The following is a 13,747-nucleotide window of genomic DNA, read 5'->3' as shown; positions in this document are numbered from 1 at the left end:
AAAATTGAGCGCCTAAAATGGTTAAAATTGGTTGGTTGGTTACAATATAACTAAGGTTAAACCTAAAAACTTGTAAACTTATATATTATTATATTCTTTTAAACTTATAATTTAAAATTGTGCTTATTAATATTAAGAATCAATGTTATATTCAAATGTCTTTTGATTTTGATTTTTATTCTTTAGATTTACTACACTTTACAGATTATGTTGCATACCTAAAAGGCGTTTATCTAGCATTTTGCCAGAAAGAGACTCCAAGGCCATAAAAGTTAATTCATTTTAGCAATCATGAAAGAACCTCTATACCTTTTTTTAAATCTTCATTGATCTATTGCAAAATGATTTACATTTTAAAAAGTGTTCCAGCACTCCGAGAAGCAATAACTAAATTTAAGAATAGCTAAAAACCGATAAATAAAGAACTCACTTCATAAATTTAAATTGTTTATTTTTAACTTTCTTATACAAAACAAATTCGATTTTTACATTTCGCAAAAGTTGCTTCAATAATAATTATTACTTACTAAATAAGCTCCTAATTACTTGTATAATATGTAAAAATTGGTTCGCATTTTGTATAATCGACATGTTTGGCATGTCTTAACTTTCTGCAATAGACGAGGAACTCATTTTTTTTGAGGGGGTTTTGAAATATACAATAATAATAAAATTAGCAAATATTCAATAATAATAAATTGAGCAGGGACTGCCCCACCAGAATGCATTTGAGTTATTTACAATAACACTTTTGTAATGTTGTGCGTAGGTTGCCGAATTTCGCGTTGCTAACCTATCTTATTTGTAAGTTGAGACTTAGGCTAACTACAAGATATCCCCTTCGATAGTTTCGTTGATCGATACATCCACAAAAGGCACTCTCTCTCTCCAAATCTTAGATGCAATCCTAGTCAAACTTCTCTTGATTGGGCATACATAGGAAGAACTTGGAACACCAAAGATTAATGGCTTGCGAGGTGTCCGCCAGCCATTTGACCGGATTGTGAATGGTAAGATAGTAAACAGGAACACCAGACAGTATAACGATAGTTCCTATTCCCACAACAAACGGCGTTTGCGTGCACGATGAGATCACCAGGAACAGGCAGACGATCAGATAGATGACGGGCAGTGCCAAGTTGACTTTGATGGGTCGCTCTGTCTTGGGTTGCTTATACCGCATCCACAGCAATCCGGATACAGAGATCAAAGTGAACAATGCCTCCACATAACTGACATAGTTAATCAGTACGTATATGTCTTTGATGTACAGCAGCAGCAAGGTGATTAGTCCCTGGAAAATTGGAAAAAATAAATTTATTACATTTTTGTTCGTTTAATTTTAAGACAGATCAGTCAGATCAGTTCTTAATTAAGTCGTTTCTTGAATAATTTACTTATAACTCACCAGGAATATCAGCGAAGGCACAGGTGTCAGGCAATTAACGTTGATAAGCGAAATGGCAGCTGGCAGGTGGCCATTTCTGGCACCCACGAAGAAAAGTCTGGAGGACGCGAATATTGCTCCATTTAACGATCCAAATGTAGAGCAGGCCACTGCGAAAGGCATAATCCAGGACAAAAAGCCCAGCATCTTATCGCCAAAGGTGACCGCAACTGCATCTGACGATAGAATCTCATCGGTTGATAGCACCGAAAAGTATGCAATGTTTGTGATCATGTAGATAATCGTCACCACCGGCATGGAGATACAAATGGCCTTGGGAAGATTTCGGTACGGATCCTTGAGCTCTTCAGTTACGAAGTTCAGGTAATTCCATCCAGAGTATGAAAACAGGCCACTATAGAAGGCCAATGCAATAAAGCCGGCATCCTGAATACCGCCAGAGAACGGCTTTTCCCAGTGCTCTGTATTTCCATTAAACAACCACCAGACTCCGGCGCCGACGATCACCAGCAGTGCAACCACCTTAGTGCCCGTAAAGATGTCCGTCACACGTGTCACCCACTTCACATTATAGCAATTGATAAGCGTCAGCACACCTAGGGTTAAAAATCAAGCAATTAGTCAACAGATTAAACCCGCCTATCAGCGCAGATCTTACATATCATGGCAGCCGCCAGCAGCTGAACCGCTTCGATGGGCGCTTCGCAGGACGGCCAAAAAGGTTTCAGCAAATATTGAGCAAAGGTTAGTGCCGTGATCGCATTACCCGTGGGCACCAGAATCAGCAGGGCCACCCACAGATAAAGAAATGCAGGCAGCGGGCCAAATGCAGTTCCTATATAAGCGTAATCTCCTCCTGATTTGGGTATCATGGTGCCTGCAAAAAAGTAAATTGATTAGAAAATTGCTTACCATTGCAGAAATAGTTTTACAAATATTATTATCTCGGTAAGTACAATATTATTTTGACTTGGATGCTGTAAGCTAGATTCTGAACTTGCTTAAATATTTGTTTAACCCTTATTCTAAATTTATAGACCCCTTTAATCTCTGGCCTTATATTCCTTAAACATGGATGAATTGATAAGCCTGGCATAGTAGTGCCAGTGCTAAAAAGATATTTGCCTATCTAACGAGGGTTGCTTAAGCAATTAGAGCTTATTCTGGACAGTTTAAGTAGCATTTGTTAAATGTTTAATAAGTCAACAAGTTATCATATCAGTTTACCACACCTCTAGAAAAGGGGTAATGAATATGCTACTTACTTAAATGGTTTAATTTTATTAAATAAATAAATATGAATCATTTTAGTTATGTGTAGATTACATCATCAAACATACATTAAAATATGCCTTAGTTCCCCACGTCATTCTTTTCAAAATTAACTCTTTGAGGTAAACTCCTCGAAATTATGTTAATTTGTGTCTGCCAATAAATTTATGGTAATAAGTGTCTGCCAGGTTTATTATTAAAGAAAACGTGTTTTCAATGATAACGAAAAGCTGACGTAAAAAAAGAGGTAAGGCGAGCAGACTTTTTGGTTCTCTTAAAGTTGGTAGATCTTTTAGGGGTTTCTTTTCAAATTTAAAAGAGAAAAAATTCAAAGCTCTTATTTGATTGTAGATCTTGAGAAGGTAAATATATGCTTTCGTATATGTATGTTTACTCTCTGAATAAAAGGGGTTGAAATATCAATTCAACCCCAAATCTATATTCACAGAAGAAACGAAATCGTAAATACATGAGCTTGAATTGATGTATTCAAGTTTTTTAACAGACAGATAATCCAAAGCTTAATAAGAACAACCAACTACTGATTATGTTGCTCAGAGATAGTAGCGTTAATTGAATGATAATTGAATGTTTTGTTTGGCCCATTCTAGGGACACTCCTCCCCTCTCTCCAACAAATCTCATTCATCATTTTGCTGGGAAACTGAAAACTGGAACTGATTATGTTTGTGTGCCACTTGAAGAGGGCAAATTGATGGGACCGACCTCATTATGTGTCTCCCTGGTAATTGGTTGGAGTAGCTAATCTCAAAAGATTCTCACAGCGGGAGAACTAAATCTGAGGTCATAGTGATTTTCTAGTTTTTTTTTTCTTCTAGAACTGAACCGATTTTATTTGGAAATAAGCTGAATATTTCTGTTATTACTGCTTATAGTTATAGTTATAAGTCAAGTTTTAGTATTTCAAAACAAAAAACTTATCATTTTTTCCCTTTGCAATACTAGTACTAGATTTCAAGATAATCTCTAGCCCTAACCTCTTTTTTCGGTTTCCCTGACTCAAGCATTCTCGGTGAGAAGTGCTCTTGCTCCAGTTCATCAATTCTGCTGTGCTTGCCACAGGTGCTTGTCTTACACCTATGTAAACAACTCCCCCACCTTTATGGCTAACCATATGCTGACCCATGAAGTGCTGTCATCGGCTGGAAGCAATAACTGCCAGCTCCGCAGAACATTGTTTGACTGGGCGTGGGCCCATTATCAAATGGGAAAGCAACAAACCAAAAATTCCCTTGCCATGGCATATTACTCACCCAATTCCGCATAGCATAGGGCTCCCACCATGCTGAGTACTCCACTGAGTACCCAAACGATGAGGGACTGTCCGATGGAGCCGGAGTACTGAAGTACACCCTTGGGACTGACGAAGATGCCGGATCCAACGATGACACCGACAATGATGGCAACTCCATCGAGCAGACCGATCTGTTTCTTCAGCTTTACCCCGGAACCCTGACTACCGCTGTCCGCATTTGAATTATTGGGTTCCGCAGGGGGAACTTCGAACACCTGGCGGGGTATCAAAGAATCGCTAGCCTGAACTCGCGCCATTTTTTGATAAAAATGATTTTTAAAATGTGTTGATGCTATAACCCTTTGAGGTTTATATTTTTAGGGTAACTTTTCCGATTTATTATGACTGTTTTTTTATGTACACAAGTCCATTGCATTTATCGGGGTTTCCTTGTACTTTTCTCGAATTTTAATCTTTTCTTATTTTATTTTTATCAGCACACTCTTTATGCCAGCGTGGAGCTTCGAATACAGTTCACTTCGTTTGAGTCCACATGGTTTTTTCTGTTGTTTTCCGATTTCAGTTCTGTTTTGTTCGGCGCTTCACTTATTATAGTGCTCTTCAGTACACAAACACACACATTTGTCGAGGGCGCTGTATATATTCAAAACCGATAAGGTATTATATGGTAATACACGTGGTTTGTAGAGTTTTTGAATGAATCGTTATTCGAAAAAACCCAAAAGTATACGTGTCTCGCTATTTGGGGTTATTATTTTTTAAAAACGATAAAAAGTTAACTAAAAACACCGGATGGACTTATAAATGTACCGCTCGCCACACGCTCTGAGTTCAAACTAAGTTTGGAATATAATTTTACCCCCCTTTATGGGCAATGTGTCTGTCGCTCTGCCGGCGACGCTGCCGATTCAACTTGGGCTTTGCATTCCGCCTTGTTGTTTTTGTTTTCTTTTTTATTTAGGTAGTAGGTAGGCAGGCAGCTGCTGCTCTCTCGTGCTCTTTTAGACCATAAACGTCTTACCTGTTACCTGTAAAAGGCGCTCATACTTTCCACGGAAACATCCGCCAACCGTTTGGCCAAATGCATGATGCAAGACCTCTCAAACATTTCGCTAGCCAAAATAAGTTTGAGAAGTTTTGAGTGCCAAAAATAAAGCACGTGTATCGGGCGAAGAGAAACTGCCGGCATTTAATGTTTATCTCTTAAGTTGAATTCTCTTTCGTTGTCTTAGTCATTGACCTTTAGGTTGGTCATAAACGTATTGAGGACTTTTGGCCGTAATCTCTCTAGCTAGCCACTTTGTTGTCAGTTTATTCAAACACTCGCACATGGCATGCCAAAAGATATTAGCCCAGTGATTTGTAGAGATCGTTAATTGCAGCTGATTTAGCGGCAATGTGGGACAAATATTGCAAGTGAAACTCTTGCCACAAACTATTAATGTTACTAGGGGATCTATAAAAGTCACAATGTATAAAACAATTTTTATTGAAGGAACATTGCTGCTTTCAAAAACAGTGAAATCAAAACAATCTTCCTAATAAATGTCATTAAAATAGTATCGAATTAAGTTATCCTTCTATTCTTCTTTCTCCATTCCAACAATAAACTCTTTTTTTTTGTATTTTCCCTGTACTATCCTCTACAATCAATGCCTACTGTAGACTTTGCTGATTTCCGGTACAACTTAAAGTTCGAATATGCGGATGTAAGTGATAAGAAGTCACATCCGTACTTCAGCTAATCAGTGAATCAAATATCATTTAAGTTTACAGCCCTATGAGCTTATGATTTATGAGCTAACCGCAGAGATTTACGGATTTATGATTGAGGTAAAACGATCACTTAGGCAATCCATAAAGCAACCTATAATATAAGGCTTCTTTTGTTGCTCATTTGACAGCGATTACTCCAATAGATTCGGCGGTTTTTTCATGTGCTTCATTAATGTACGGCATAGTACACCGAACCGAGCGACTTTTGTTAAACACTTGAGCGGATTATCATGAAATGTAGTAGTTCCATGGGGCAGGGGGACATCGTCAGGCGCGTGCATTTGACATTTCAAACTGTGATAATTCAATTGTGAATAGTGAACCTTTAGTACCCGACTGACTATATGGATTAGCTACCTCATCTCATATCTCCCTCGCGCCCGCTATAGCCATAAAAAAAAAGAAAAAATAAAACTACAAATAACAAACAAAACAAGTGTAGCGCCTCTATACAGTTTAGTAGCTCAGCCCGCGGGAACGTATCATTTTGGATCCGTGGAGCTCCTCCGGTAATCTAATTGTAAAAGACACACACAGGGCGCTGGTGTACTGCCGGTGTGGTGGTGCCTCTCCATAGTCACAATTACAGTGGTTTCGGTGGATCAGTTCGGGCCCCCGTTTGCGGTTGATTAACTGTGATTTCGTGTGACTTTTATTGTCGCCTCGTAGCTGCGGGATATCAGCTTATATACCATTTTCGTGGGGTATAATGGTTAGAGGACTGAGTTTGTAATACAATAAAAGGATATCTATTGTTGATCTTTAATTTAACCTCGAAGTTGATCAAGATTATATCATTTCTTATCTCATTTGTAGATTAAATATTTGAGTATTTAAAGCCTTTTTTGATCAGGTAAATCAGTTAGCCGTATCCTTTAGTAAACACAGTTAATTGTTTGCTTTGTTTTTTATGATCCTATCAAAGTTTTTTACTAACAGACTCAAAGATATCATAGCCTTTTCCCCTAGGGTATTCCAATCTTCGAACTCAGAGTTAACCCTTTCCTTCTTGTTATTTTTTAAGTTTGCCGCGTCACACATAATATATTCGTTTGGAAGGAATATGATGGATTACTTCCATATGCAATTTTCGTTAATATTTTGGTGTCGCTTCCATCAAATCATGCCACGAGTCATGACTTTTCATGATCACCATTCATAGAGTGATGTAAATGTACTTAAATTTGCGTATGAATTTGTAATATGTTATTTTTAGACACGGAAATTATGTGTTTTATATTTCTTAGTTGGAATAACTTAAACCACAATCAGTTATGTGTTTTGGATATATTTGCACGCACTTGAAGTCCCTGGGAGATTACGTTTTAAACCCGATTCAACTCTTTACCCGTTTGAGGGAGAACCGTAACCCGTTCGCACTGATATCCCGAAACAGACTGAGTCCGAGATTTGCATCGGCGGGTCGCTCTTCCGAAAAAAGCTTTAATATAATAATACAGCAAAAAGATAAAAAAAATATATGTAAATCCGAAAATTTGTTTTCGTTTTTAGAGACAATTGTTTGCCTTTGTGTGTGTGTTGCTGTGGATGTCGGGGGTGAACGACAACGAACAAATAAAAACATAAACAAGTGTTTGTCTCTTTCGAAATGTTCCCAATACGCATGTTCTGCACTTTCTAAGAGAGCTAGAGATTAAAGAGAGTTCACTGCAGCTGCACTATGAATGCACTTACATAGTTCTCACATACACTTTTACGAATATTAATAGCACTGCAGGATGGTCTTAGTAAAACACATTTCAATATTGAATATGTTCGTTACTAAACTCGAAAACTTAATCTTTTACGCTTTTCTTCTAGTTTTAACTAATAAAATTTTAATAAAATGAGAAGATTTAGTGTAAATTAAGATTCCTTCCTCCCTACTCTTCGTTGCCATTTCAATTTTTTATACAAAATCAAACAATTTTCCGTCCTATTTTATTACCCCAAACTGTATTCTACTTTGTTTGTTCTATCTTTAGTCAGCTTTTGCCTCTCCCTACTTTTCCGTATATATAGGACAAGTGAAACAGGACCGCCCATGGGTTCATTGCTCCTGGCTTTGGATATGAACAAAAATTAATTATATGTATTTAATATTTACATATACATCACGGTACAACATTTCTACAATACTAACTAATCGCCCAGCGCCGGCACCTTGAATATCTTGGCCATGTTGTCCTCGGAAACAGTTAACAGTAGATTTTCCTGTGCCTTATAGACGAACTCGTAGATGTGATAGAAGTGACCCGTCAGTGTGAATTTCAGAGATCCCGTGCGTGCGTCAAAAGCATTTAGGTTGCCTTGTGAGGTGGCTGCCAGAATTGTGTGGTCGCTCAGCCACTTAATCCTAGAAAATTTGTACAACAATTATTAAACTGTGTAAGACAAATATCTTAAATTATAAAATACTGTAAATTCTTAGACTGGACTTATTCAGCTTAAAAATAACCGGTTTAGCAGATGGAGCTCACCTTATGACACCATCATTTGGCACTGGGTTTTCACATATCGTACGAAGGGCGGATTTGGAGTAGTCCCAGATGGATATTCTACCGTCCAATGATCCGCAGGCAAAGAGTTTAAGGTCGGCCGAAGGAGGAGCAAAGGCTAGACACTCGATGCCGTGCTCCGACTGAATGGTGCTAACAGGTCCGTTGTTGGTGCAGAATAGCATTTTGCCTAAAAGGAACATTCCGTTTAAATAAATTTTAATTTTTTAAGTTATTAAGGGTTAAGTTTAAAAACCACAAACCTGAGGCCTCAGCACAGACGTAGAAGGGGGATTCCCTTTCGCAGGCCACCACGGCGTGCGTGATCTCGCCAAATCCCATAGGATTTTGTTCGTTGACCTCCATGATCACCTGGCAGCTCTTCAGATCCCACAGTTTTACAGATCCATTCAAATAGACCGTGAATAGCTTTTTGCCATCGCCGCTAAGCTCTCCAGATTCACAGCGTGACGACTGTCCTGGTAGGATCTTGCAGTCTCCGCTGGGTATGCGCCAAACAAAGACCTCTCCGCTGTCACTTCCCGCCAGCAGGATGTGGGCAGCCCGGTGCCAAAACAGCCAGGACATGTCGCTCATAGAGTACTCCCAGACTTTGGTGAGGACCGGACGCTCCTCGCGCTGTTCGCTGACTTTGAAAACGAACAGTTCACCGGCCAAGTCACCAGTGGCTAAATAGACACCATCATGGCTGAAGTGTGTTTCGGTGACAGTGTCCTTGTGGTCCGTAATCTCGTAAAGTACCTCGCCTGTGGTGGTGTCCCAAACAATGGCTCGGTCGTCCTCGCTTCCAGTTACAGCCCAATTGTAAGTAGGATGCAGACTGCAGGCGAAAACGGGAGCCGTGTGTTGCCGGAAGGTGATCTCCGCTTCATCTTTAATGTTGCGTATTCTCTCTTGGTCACGTAGCTCCTCTAAATCTTCCTCGTCATCATCATCATCGCCGCCTGCCATTGCAAGTCGTGCTTCGAGTTGCTCTAAAGTCACCTCTTCCAAATCGTCATCATCATCCTCCAGCGGTTGCTCTTCCAGGTCAATAATCTCCTGAAGCTCATCTTCGCCATCATCAAAATCCGGCCGGTGCGGCGGTGTGTTGTCGCGCATTTTTACGCCTTTATTTGTCCAAAAGTTTAGTTGAAATAACAACTAACAGCGTCACACGTGCTAGTAATTTGGCGGTGTGGCAGCTCTTTCAGCTGTTTAGTTTTAGTTTAAGCATCGATTGTTGAGACTATCGATAACATTTTGCGATTTTGAACTGACATTTAGTGTTGGAAAGAGAGAGGTTTTAAGCGGGTCTTTTAAACTTTATTTTGAACTGATAAGAACTAACTTTTTTCCTAAAAATTGCAACTATTTGGATAGAGTTTTTTGGTTTTTGATTATTGCATTACGGTGTAATATATCAAATTTTGACATATCTTTTTCTAGGATTTCGTTTTGCACTACGCATGACAGCCGTTTCTCTTTCCCCTACCCTTGACCTAGAGATTGGTCTACTCATGGAATTCAATTTTAAGTTATCGTTGACCTTCTGAACCCTTCCAATCAGATTGTCCACGGAATCCAGTTCCCCAAAATCACATTCAGCATCGCAAATGTCTGCCCTGTGCTCAGCATTTTCCACCTCCTTGTCCAGATCCTTTATTTGCTGTTCCAGGGCATCGATGCGATCGAGAAGTTCCTTTTCGTAGCTGGCAATCTGTTTGGGAAACTCCATGGCAATAGCCTCAAGTTTACTTAGCTTTTCGTCATATTCCTCTGGTGATTCCATTGTTTTACCTTCCAATTTGGCAAGGCGCTCTTCGATAAGATCTTGTTCTTTTTTCATTTTCTCTCGGAAGAGATTAATATTTTTTTGTTGCTCCCTAAATTTTCTATCGAAAGTTTCTATTTCTATTTCGAATTTTAAATGGGTGTATTGAAGTTGTCGTTCAAATAAGTTAATGCCATTTTCGGTTAAGTTGTCTATATCTTTTTCTAACTGATTTATCTGTAGTTGTAAAGAATTTTCCATTTCTTTAGCTTTATCATCATTTTGCTTATCGGTTAAGATTTTTTGTTGATCTTGAATTTGCTTGAAGCGCTCTTTGGTAATATTTTCTTGCAGCTCGTAAAATGCGATTGCTTCGTCTTTATCCTTATTTATTTCTTCAAAAATCGCTTTTAAATTTATTGATTCATTTAAACAAATTTGAACTGAACAGGAATTATCAACTTTATCAACTTTTTTGGTTCTCGCAAGAGTGCTTTTAATTTTCGTGGTAAGAACTGTGATATTGGTAACTACTGACGAACTATTTTTGATCATTTCGTCTACTAACTTTTCAGATTGTGTAATATTAGTCCAATTTACGGAATTTATTAAATTTATATTATTAATTTGCTGTTCTAAATTTACAACTTTAGTTAGGAGATCCTTAATAAGACTGTCTTTTTGTAGGCACTCAGTTCCGTAGGTGGAATTTATTATCTGCAGATATTCCTTTTCCGAGTTAAGCTGACTTTCCACAAAGAAAAGCGTTTTATTGGTGTCTTGCAGATTTTCCTTCAATGGTTCTATAGGTTTTGTTATTTCTTTAAGCGAATTATCAAACTCTTCTAAGACTTTGTTTATATTTTTAATTTGTTCTTTGGTGTTGCCACAACAAGTATCTTTAACACTCGGATTATCAAGAGAACTTTCTATTAGATGAAACTCCTTCTTTTGACTTAAATACATATCTTGGAGGATCTTTTTCTTTTCAATAATTGGTTGAAGGTCAAAACTGGCTTTCTGCATGCTTAAATTTTTAAGATTATCCATAAAATAGTTTTTAAAATCGTCAAGCTCATCTGTTATATTCGGGCAACACTTCAACATTGAGTCATTGTAACCAATTAAATTGTTATGGAAGCCTTCTAATCTGGTTTTGAGACTGGAAAGATCTGAATTTATATCTGTGTACTCGGGTTTTGTAAATGATTCATTGCCGTAAAGTTTCTGAAGGAAATCGATACCATCGTTTATGATTTCTAAACGATTTCGTATTGACTCATAGGGACAGCATATTTTCTGCATATCCTTTTTAAGTTTTTGCAAAAAATCCGAAAATTTCTGGATATCTTTGTCCAATTTTCGCGTGCCGTTAATCTCGCCAGAAATCCATTTGCCATATGTCCCATTTGCATCACAGCTTTTGGGTGAAACTTTAGGTTCAAGTTTTGATGGTGAATTCGATTCATTTTCATCTTCTTCCGCAGATTCTGTCGTTTCGTCCGGATCATGAGTTCTATTGCACCAACCTTGCCAACTTCCAAATGACAACTTAATGTTTCGTCCTTCGTTGGCCGTATCTATTATGACGAAAAGATTCTGGATTAAGAATCTATCATCGATATCCTTCTGCCATTCGGCGGCAACTTCCCAAAACATTTCATCTCCTTGGGCCGTAAGACCTTCTGGCACGCAATGGCCCAATCTGTATTCAGCTTTATCCTCTTCTGTTAACACTTTTTCCACATTCGCTTCTTCCTCTAAATCGGGATAATCCTGCGGCTTGTCCCAGATCTTGTGGCAAATCCTTCTGAGCTTTACACAAAGTTCGAATTTTTCTATATTGTCGCGAAAAATTTTAAAGGCATTATCAGTTGATTTCAGCATCTTTTTGATATCATACGATCGATTTGAAGTTGTCATCATAAGTAGACATGTGATAAAAAGTTTCAAGCGAATCTGGATTAAAAGAAAGATTGTTATTGGTAGAGAGAGTTCTACATGGTTTACTAGTTAATTATGATAGTGGGAAGTAATCGTTTTTTGAAGACAACTCAGCATTTTCTTTTGAAACTCTTAATTAAAAATTATTTCTTTAACAACTCGCTCTTTAGAAATTTATATCAGGCATAGGCATTCATACTGAGGGGAAAAAAATAATAATTGCTATACATTATTGGTTACATCTTGTGAATGCCTGGGGGGATGATTACTTTTCACTCTTCTCTTCTTTTTTTTTCTGACGGGGTTGGCTATTTACCATGACTTGACTGCTAACTTGGCTGCTTGATTTACATCTGATTGCTTTCATTCTTTGGGATCCATTAGAGTCTTCTACCCCCAACTCTACCTGGGCAACCTTTTCTAATTCAATTCGTAATGGTCGGGGTGCAGAGGGACAGAGACCTGTCTATTGTTACCCTATTCTTGGGTCTGGTGCATTTATTTTTGTTTAGGTGCATTTCGGTTTCCAACGGTTTCCCACGGTTTCTTCCGTACGTGTCCTGCGCGTGAGGAGCGCACGCATAACGTACGTTCCCATGATTTTATATGGAGGGTCCTCAAAAGGAGTCATGGTGAAAAAAAAAGGAAATGATTAGGGGAAGCAATTCTAGCAATCCTCCTACCTGCTTGGTAATTGTAGAGGTTTTTATTGATAAGCCCTAAGGTAAACATTAACAGGAAAAAAAGATTTATGCCAAATGGGGTAGATAAGATACTCTTTCGGTTTTCTTTATTCGGAATTGGTCAGATTTTTACTATATTTATTTTGTGTTTTTTTATATAAACAGTTAGAAAATGTATATTAGTTTGTAGAATGTGATACTACATGACGATCTTTATCTGCTTGATAAATAATTCATAATTTGTATCTATTATGTATGAAAACATTCCTCGGAGACAACATGCTTATGATTAAAGTCATATCAAATTAACCAGCATGAATCTGTAACTTTCTTTTATTATTTATTATAATAGTTATTTAAATACCCCCTGTTACGCTCCCTGTATATATATAAGGAAAATCATTCAAAGGATCCCCCATTCCAGGGTGTCTACCATATTCGTCGTCGAATCTTTATTTTTTCATGATTTTGCTATGCGTAAATAGTCCCGCATCTGATTGACTTGGTCATGAACGGTCATTAAACTGCATTTCCAGAGGGGCGTAAAGCGTTCTTGTATATCTACATACACACTATATATGAGCTCAATATATGTATCTGTATCTGTATCTGTAAATGCATCCACATGTGAGTGGCTGTGTATTTTATATGCGGAATGCACATAAGCTCCATTGGCGAGGGACGATTCTTGTTTTGGGGTCCGCGAGATCGTTAAAAACGAGTCAAAGACTCCCTTTTCTCGACGATCACTGGAGTGAGGTGGAGTGAGGTGGAGTGAGTTTGGAGTGCGAGGTGCGGCGGACCCTAGAGATTCTGATGCTGCCGAACGTGCGTGTGGAAGAAGATTAAACGAAAACAAATCACACCAACAGTAAAAGGGAAACAGAAAAGTCAAAAGAGTTTCCAACGGTCGGTACAGTTGGAAAAAAATCACTGTTGGTTCGGTGCTATTAAAATAACATAAAAATTTAACGTAATAGTTATAGATTTTAAAGTGGCTTAGGAATTTTATACTTAAAAATATAAATTTCTTATTTTATAGTTTATTAGTTTATAATTCAATAGTGTTTAAGTAAATATTTTACTTATAGAAATGTATTTTTAAGAAATTAGATTT

General features: G+C 38.0%; 3 protein-coding genes across 5 annotated transcripts; all 3 read right to left on the bottom strand.

Annotated features, from left to right (window-relative positions):
* Positions 1-434: 434 nt before the first annotated feature.
* On the bottom strand, positions 435-7,145 carry LOC108104300 (Y+L amino acid transporter 2). Of its 3 annotated transcripts, none has more exons than XM_017210276.2 (5): positions 7,080-7,145; positions 3,954-4,588; positions 2,067-2,285; positions 1,409-2,004; positions 435-1,294 (listed from the first exon to the last, which is right to left on the bottom strand). In XM_017210276.2, the coding sequence occupies exons 2-5, from the start codon at positions 4,249-4,251 to the stop codon at positions 908-910; spliced, it is 1,500 nt and encodes a 499-aa protein (XP_017065765.1). In that variant the 5' UTR covers positions 4,252-4,588; positions 7,080-7,145; the 3' UTR covers positions 435-907. The 3 variants fall into 3 exon arrangements, with proteins under 3 accessions (XP_017065765.1, XP_017065764.1, XP_017065763.1); XM_017210275.1 differs by having other exon boundaries at positions 7,033-7,097; XM_017210274.2 differs by lacking the exon at positions 7,080-7,145 and having other exon boundaries at positions 3,954-4,804.
* A 668-nt stretch (positions 7,146-7,813) lies between these two features.
* Positions 7,814-9,430, bottom strand: LOC108104303 (angio-associated migratory cell protein). Its single transcript, XM_017210278.2, has 3 exons — positions 8,493-9,430; positions 8,212-8,419; positions 7,814-8,087 (listed from the first exon to the last, which is right to left on the bottom strand). The coding sequence occupies exons 1-3, from the start codon at positions 9,349-9,351 to the stop codon at positions 7,874-7,876; spliced, it is 1,281 nt and encodes a 426-aa protein (XP_017065767.1). The 5' UTR covers positions 9,352-9,430; the 3' UTR covers positions 7,814-7,873.
* A 77-nt stretch (positions 9,431-9,507) lies between these two features.
* LOC108104251 (nucleoporin nup211) lies at positions 9,508-12,314 on the bottom strand. Its single transcript, XM_017210200.1, has 3 exons — positions 12,264-12,314; positions 10,546-11,962; positions 9,508-10,398 (listed from the first exon to the last, which is right to left on the bottom strand). The coding sequence occupies exons 1-3, from the start codon at positions 12,312-12,314 to the stop codon at positions 9,653-9,655; spliced, it is 2,214 nt and encodes a 737-aa protein (XP_017065689.1). The 3' UTR covers positions 9,508-9,652.
* Positions 12,315-13,747: the final 1,433 nt, after the last annotated feature.

Source organism: Drosophila eugracilis, unplaced genomic scaffold, assembly GCF_018153835.1.
Source record: "Drosophila eugracilis isolate 14026-0451.02 unplaced genomic scaffold, ASM1815383v1 contig_2154, whole genome shotgun sequence".
NCBI lineage: Eukaryota > Metazoa > Arthropoda > Insecta > Diptera > Drosophilidae > Drosophila > Drosophila eugracilis.
This window is presented reverse-complemented; position numbering and strand designations above follow the sequence as displayed.

What these genes read in the sequence shown, in the direction of transcription:
- LOC108104300 (XM_017210276.2), bottom strand. Translation starts at nt 4,251, where the DNA reads ATGGCGCGAGTTCAGGCTAGCGATTCTTTGATACCCCGCCAGGTGTTC. An exon ending in GCTGGCGGCTGCCATGATAT is followed by an intron (nt 2,005 to 2,066) that starts GTAAGATCTGCG and finishes TTTTAACCCTAG; the next exon opens with GTGTGCTGACGCTTATCAAT. An exon ending in TGCCTTCGCTGATATTCCTG is followed by an intron (nt 1,295 to 1,408) that starts GTGAGTTATAAG and finishes CCAATTTTCCAG; the next exon opens with GGACTAATCACCTTGCTGCT.
- LOC108104251 (XM_017210200.1), bottom strand. Translation starts at nt 12,314, where the DNA reads ATGAAAGCAATCAGATGTAAATCAAGCAGCCAAGTTAGCAGTCAAGTC. An exon ending in AAGTTAGCAGTCAAGTCATG is followed by an intron (nt 11,963 to 12,263) that starts GTAAATAGCCAA and finishes CTTTTAATCCAG; the next exon opens with ATTCGCTTGAAACTTTTTAT. An exon ending in AGACGAAATGATCAAAAATA is followed by an intron (nt 10,399 to 10,545) that starts GTTCGTCAGTAG and finishes CGATTTTTGAAG; the next exon opens with AAATAAATAAGGATAAAGAC.
- LOC108104303 (XM_017210278.2), bottom strand. Translation starts at nt 9,351, where the DNA reads ATGCGCGACAACACACCGCCGCACCGGCCGGATTTTGATGATGGCGAA. An exon ending in CGTCTGTGCTGAGGCCTCAG is followed by an intron (nt 8,420 to 8,492) that starts GTTTGTGGTTTT and finishes TGTTCCTTTTAG; the next exon opens with GCAAAATGCTATTCTGCACC. An exon ending in CCAAATGATGGTGTCATAAG is followed by an intron (nt 8,088 to 8,211) that starts GTGAGCTCCATC and finishes CAAATTTTCTAG; the next exon opens with GATTAAGTGGCTGAGCGACC.